Below are 6,568 nucleotides of genomic sequence, written 5' to 3' on the forward strand. Positions count from 1 at the left end.
TTGGGGTTTGAAATGACATTGATAAAGTTCAACACAAAATAGTTTTATTAAAAAAGTATCATTTAATTTGGAAATATGTTTCTTGTACATTGTAGGACTGATAACCACAGAAACTGTCTTGCTTTTTGATCAAAGGTTTTGGTTCGTGAGGGAACTGTCCTAATTCTAGACAAGTCCGTTTTTACATCATGAATTTCTATGCACACATTTGGATCTCCATCGACATCTACATGTCTTCCACACTCCACTTGTACGCCATCTCCTGGACGGCTTTCTTATCTGAAATCCTACAGTACCGCTTCTGCTCAAAACCGTTGGACCTAAAGGATCATAAGACAAGTAAATTAAACCAGTTTCTTAGGTTAACATTACGATACTTACAAACCAGCTGATATTCATCAATCTAAACCTCTTACCTGTCAACTCCATCCCAGCGATACCCTGGAATAAGGTTAAAGCGATTCGGAGGTGGGGGCGGACCTTTGTAACGAGGTTTTTCTGGTGAAAAACATTCACATGTAAATTATTACAATTACTACTGTTATCTGGGCTTGTTTTCAGATGAATATCTGCAGGTTAGTCACAAAATTAATCACAATCATTAACTACAAGGATCACTAGCACCAATTTGGACATTATTCCTCATTTTCACCTTTGATTCCTTTTAACTGAGCATTTTTGACCTTCTTCTTGCGAAGCATAGCCGCCATCGGGTCTCCGTCCCTTTCTTGCTCCCTCAGCATCCGATCGAGGTCTTCATCGTCGATGTGTCTTGCTAGTGGTTTCTGAGCCTCCCGCATGGCATCGGTTAAGTTCTGCTGCTGCATTTCACCCTGAGCAAGCCTGAAGAAGGACAGCACAGATGTCAAAGTCACAAGACCGAAAAGTCACAGACCGAAAAAATAGCTGCAATTGAACACAACTAAATAGACTTCACCCTTTTCCCCATTGCGCATATTTTTCATCCTTCTCTGCCTTTTCTCCAGCTTTCTTGCTATGCTCTTTTCTCTCCAACTCCAGGTCACGTGTCCTACCCGACTTGTCTCGAAATATCGTCTCTGCATTTCTGGATGCCTCTGAGAGAGCAATGTGACAATGAATGTTATAAAATAAAACAACACTTTCTAATACACAACAATTATCAACGGATTTTCATTAAACCTTCAAGAGGCTTGTTGTGTTTTTCCTTTCTGCGAATTTCTTCCTGTTCTTTCCTCAAAATGTCGACAGAAACGAGCCCTGCAGCTCCACCAGATAGCATTCGAGGGGCCTGTAAGGAAGAACAGTGAAATTCTCAACATAAGGATCCAAACTGCATCTTCAATCCAAAAGAAGAAGAAAAATTGTGTAGATTTCATGCGAGATCCACTGAAAAGTTCATTTATTTTATGAACGCTGTTGCTTATTTAATCCACAAAGGGGGGTGTTTCTTATAGGCACAGCAAACGGAAAAAACATTTATTTTATAGGGTCGGAGCTAGTGAAAAATGGCCGTGAAAAATTAAACGTTATAAACAGATCTCAGAGGAAACAATTAAATAATTTAATGTTTTAAATTATGAAAAGGGTCATATTTATTTCATACATTATTTGCTGCGTAATCAGCATTATTTAAAGCAGGTGTTCTCAAGTGGTTTAGCTAGAAGCCATCCATTGTCCAAAATATTAAAGGCCCATCATATAGGATAAACTTTTTTTGCTGCAATTATGGAAACTGCTGGTTTTCAAACTATTTTAGTAACATAAATTGGGTGATTAATTAAACTACCACAATTAATTCTGTAATTCCAGAAGTTACAAGAACTGTAAGAACTTTTTTCCCTTTACATTTTTAGCATTTTAATTCAGTTAAATAAACAATGTACATGAATTAAATTAAATTAATTTTAAGTCATCCTGTACCTCCTTTAAAGTAGGTTAGGGCCCCCTACTGGGGCCTGGACCCCTTGTTGAGAACTATTAATACACGGGTGCAAAACTTCTTTATGGAGTTTACACTTTACTCCTTCCTGGAGAGATTAGCTTCAACCATAATTAAATGCACCAGATCCAGCTAATCAAATCCTTCAGGCGTATTTGAAAACAACAGGTATGTGTGTTGGAGCAGGGTTGGAACTAAACTCTATAGGGCTGTGGGCCCTCCAGGAACTGAGTTTTGCACCCCTGAACTAATATAAAGGATCCTTAAACATGAACCCTGAACTTACTGCATCAGGAGAGCGTGTCCTCCGTGGTGGAGACAGGTCTGAGTCCGATCCACGTCCTCCCTGTGGCTTCTTCCTGGGAGGAGAGAGATCTGAATCTGAACCTCTTCCACCCTGGCCTCTCTTTCTGGGTGGAGATTGATCGGAATCTGAGCCCCGTCGCCCACGAGGACGTCTGCGAGGTGGGGACTGATCGGAGTCTGAGCCTTTGCCTGTCCGGGCTCGTCTTCTGGGTGGCGAAAGGTCACCTGTAGAAGCAGCATTTGTCTTTTTACTGTGTGGGGACCCTGAAGAGATTAATAAAAGCTAAATACATAATTTTGATGACATTCATTGTGTAAATGTTGTTTCTGATTGGTGGATGGATTTTCATACCTTTATCATGCTGCTTTTGGGTTCTGGAGGGTGAGCTTTTGAGGCTCTTTCTTGGAGGTGAAGGTGACGAGGAGTCGTGCCATCTGTTTTTGTTCTCGGTTCTGTGTTTCTGAGCTGAAAGGTCTGGCGAATCATGACGACCTCTTCTCGGAGGTGAGAGATTCGGCGAGTCGTGCCGAGGCCTCTTGGGCGAGAGGTCAGGGGAATCATGCCGCCCCCTCGGTACAGATGAACTCTCCGGTGAGTCATGACGCACTCTGTCAGTGTCCGAACTAAACAAAACAACATTCATTATACTCTCTATGCAAAAATGATTTGAATAAGAATAAGAACAAAAGAAGAAAGGACAGTTACCTTCTATCTAATGTGGACTCCTGAGTTTCTTGGAGATCTTGCTCTGTTGCTAAGACATGAATTAGAGTGAGTGTGTGTGTGTGTGTATATATATACAGTATATATATATATATATATATATATATATATATATATATATATATATATGGTTTTGTAACATTTTTCTATATATATTCAGAGTACCGTTCCAAAGTTTAGGGTCAGTAAGATGTTCTTTTTGTATATAAATTAATACTTTTATTCAGCAAAGACACATTCAATTTATCAAAAGTGACAGTAAAGATCTTTATTTATTTTTTTACTAAAGTTTTCCATTTCAAATAAATGCTGTTCTTTTGAACTTTCTATTCATAAAAGAATCCAGAAAAAAAAATATCATGGTTTCCACAAAAGTTAAGCGGCACACCCGTTTCTTCTATCAAAGACTTCTTTCAAAAACATTTAGAAATTCTTACAGTCCCCAAACTTTTGAACGGTAGTGTATAAAATCACCCAACTAGTAAACATGCTTCTGTTTTACATTATTTAATAATTCATAATACATGTTTGTTCCACTTTAATCTGATGATGAGCATAACAAGTTGAGTTTTTCAACAGCCTAAGCCGTTCTGTTTATTTCCAGAATAAAAAATAAAAAATCCCAGATGTTTTCTCAGACATATGAATCCCACACAAGCACAAGTAGTCAAAGTCTTACCGCCCAACACTTTCCACTTGTTGGTTCGAAACACCTCGAGCTGTTTAATCTCATCTGGGCGTTCATCTATCACGTCTGCAATCTAAAAAAGACATTTAACACTGTTGCAAATTCATGCATGCAATCCATGTTCAAAAACCAAGGTAGTACCATAGTAGTTTTCTAATAGTGATCACTAAAGACCTGACTACAATAGTATTTATGTTGGCTATGAAACTTAAGTGTTAAAAAAAGCTTCAAATAGGCAAAGCGTGCTTCTACACACCACAGGCGCCTCATCATCCTCGTCTTCGTCTTTATTTTCTTCTTCGTTAAGAGCAAGTTGCCTCCAATCAATGTCATCATCAACAATTTTCATCCTGTAGTTTAAAATGACAATTTAGCTGCTTGAGCACTTGACAAACTATTTCCTATTTGCTGTGTATTTAGCCAACTCCGTAAGCATTTGAGCCTGAGCCACAATGTCATTGATTATGTTAAGTGATTACTGTAAGTTAGATACGAGAGCTAAATCTGCATTTCTGTTAAGTGTGTCGGATCATATTTACCCTCTCCCCGTGGGTTTCGGCCGTTTCTTCTTAGTCTTCTTTTCTTTAGACTTCTTGCCAGCTTCATCATTTGATAAATACCGTTTAAGGTAATCTGCCTTGGTGAACGCAGCACCTTCGCTAATGCCTGTGGACGTAGCCATCTTGTTTATGTATTACGTCACTGAACGGACGCTGCTAAGGGACAAAAATCACAACGCAAAATACAAGTTTTTGGAATAATAAATTCAGTGACATAGTCTGGCTTCTTCGACAAAAAACAAAAACAACCCAAAATGTTGTTCCCTTCTGGCCAGCAAAGTTGTTGTTGAAGTTTCTATAATTGTGTAATACTTATAAAACAATATAGCCAGCTATAATACGCTTTAGTTCATTTTATAATTCCATGTATTTACCCTCTTTTTAATATTTTTTTGTATGTAGTATATGTTGTAGCCTATTCTTTGTTGCAAATTTTTTTTTTTAAATGGTACTTGGTGTTTTGCCAAATGACATTGTCACCTGTGCATTTATTGTGTGTTATGTGTGCATTAAAATTCAGCAGACAATTAGGCTATAACCATAAGTTGATAATAAATGTAATTGTTTGCCTGTTAAAGTGCAGAAAAAAACAAGAGAGAGAGAGATAATACAACTTTAAAGCTTTTTAGATGTGTGTGACTTGTTCTTAAAATGATTGATTGGACTAGTTCCAGACTAGTTCCACACATCAACAAAATAAATGAATAGGAAGAGAATTCATGGTTAAAATGTGTTGTGAAGAATATCTGGCTCTTATAACCTCTGTTGGACCTTTCCAATTGTTGCTTGGCAACAACAACAAAAGCAAGGTTACAGCTTTGCACAGAAGATGCATGTGCCTCTATGTTCTCATGCAGACAAGACCTCATCCATCCAGATGATATTTTCAAGGAAATGTCTTCACAAAATAAATCACTTCCTATGATCTGCATGCAGTATCTCACTGCCAAGACAAACATTCTGATACACTTATTTATTTATTTATTTATTTATTTATTTATTTATTTATTTATTTATTTATTTATCTTTGAACTTTTTTTATATTTTCATACTTTTATATCACACTTGCTATTCAACTGGGGGTTATTTTATCATAGACCTCTCATGATTATCATGTTTTGAAACTCAAAGACACAAACTTACACTAGGGCTCTGTGATTAAATACATAGATAAATAAATAAATAAATAAATAAATAAATAGGCTAAATAAATAAATAAACAGCCTGTTGGGAATTTACAGTTAAAGGCCCAAGGACCAGATATGATGAATGAAGACCAGGAGTTAGAAGTGCAGTCAATTGAAGACAAGAGTCAGAATTATAATAAATGTAAGATTTTTTTTTTACTGAAGATTTGCAGTTTCATCAGGCAGAAGTCAGCTTCAAGACTCACAAGGAGTTTGTAGGCCGCCATGCTTTACATTCACAAAAATCACAGCAATTATGCCTTTACACAACGTCATTACTTCAGGTTAAACTATTCTGATTGGCTAAGAAATAGATAAACATCGGAAATTTCCACACATGGACTGACAGGCAGAAGCACATCTCCATAGTCTGTACGGCTGACACCAGGACCTTGAGTTAGGTACGAGTGGTCCTCCGAGGTCACGAGACTGTGTGTCTTTGCGCCAGCATGTCGAAGAAAACAAGTCTGTAACAAAGAATATAGCCTCACATACACAGCTACACAGATTCTTCAAGGTTGGAGTTAGTTGAGCTCTGTTCTAAACAGGAAAGATTCCCAAAACATTCCGATTATGTTCTTTCTCTCAGTGAGAGGTTCAGACAGTATTCCATTATTAATCTCTAGTATTTCAAAAAAGTTAAAGGGATAGTTCACTTTGAAATAAAATTTTGGTATGTTTTAGCTTACCTCAAGGGCATCCAAGATGAAGGTGTCTTTTTTTCCGCAGTAGTTTCAATTTTGATATTTTTAGGTCAAACCGTTCTTGTCTGTCAGTCATATAATGCAGGTCTATGGTCACCACCTCGAAGAGCAAGCACAGAGTCCAAATTAAAACAATTCCACATCGTCCAAATTAAACAATTCCCAATCGTAAGTACACATTGATGGCCTAAGACACGAAACGAGCGGTTTGTGTGAGAAAACGAACAGTATTTATATTGTTGTTATCTCTTGAACACAGCCGCATCCAGCCAAGGCGATATCTAGTGTATATATCTATACCCGCCCGCGCCCTCAGATCATTTGGACGCGGCTGTGTTCAAAAGATAACAACGATATAAATACTGTTCGTTTTCTCACACAAACCGCTCGTTTCGTGTCTTAGGCCATCAATGTGTACTTACGATGGGGAATTGTTTAATTTGGACAATGTGGAATTGTTTTAATTTGGACTCTGTGC

General features: G+C 37.6%; 1 protein-coding gene across 3 annotated transcripts; it reads right to left on the bottom strand.

The window, feature by feature from the left end:
- Nucleotides 1-22: 22 nt before the first annotated feature.
- bud13 (BUD13 homolog) lies at nucleotides 23-4,338 on the bottom strand. 3 transcript variants are annotated; one of them, XM_082140765.1, is made up of 11 exons: nucleotides 4,179-4,338; nucleotides 3,896-3,989; nucleotides 3,631-3,712; nucleotides 2,934-2,976; nucleotides 2,580-2,851; nucleotides 2,208-2,491; nucleotides 1,162-1,270; nucleotides 938-1,076; nucleotides 653-843; nucleotides 417-498; nucleotides 23-320 (listed from the first exon to the last, which is right to left on the bottom strand). In XM_082140765.1, exons 1-11 carry the CDS (start codon nucleotides 4,319-4,321, stop codon nucleotides 227-229), a joined length of 1,533 nt encoding a protein of 510 aa, XP_081996891.1. In that variant the 5' UTR covers nucleotides 4,322-4,338; the 3' UTR covers nucleotides 23-226. The 3 variants fall into 3 exon arrangements, with proteins under 3 accessions (XP_081996891.1, XP_081996892.1, XP_081996890.1); XM_082140766.1 differs by having other exon boundaries at nucleotides 2,208-2,452; nucleotides 2,934-2,982; XM_082140764.1 differs by having other exon boundaries at nucleotides 2,934-2,982.
- Between the last annotated feature and the right edge of the window lie 2,230 nt (nucleotides 4,339-6,568).

Source organism: Leuciscus leuciscus, assembly GCF_965113295.1.
Source record: "Leuciscus leuciscus genome assembly, chromosome: 16".
NCBI lineage: Eukaryota > Metazoa > Chordata > Actinopteri > Cypriniformes > Leuciscidae > Leuciscus > Leuciscus leuciscus.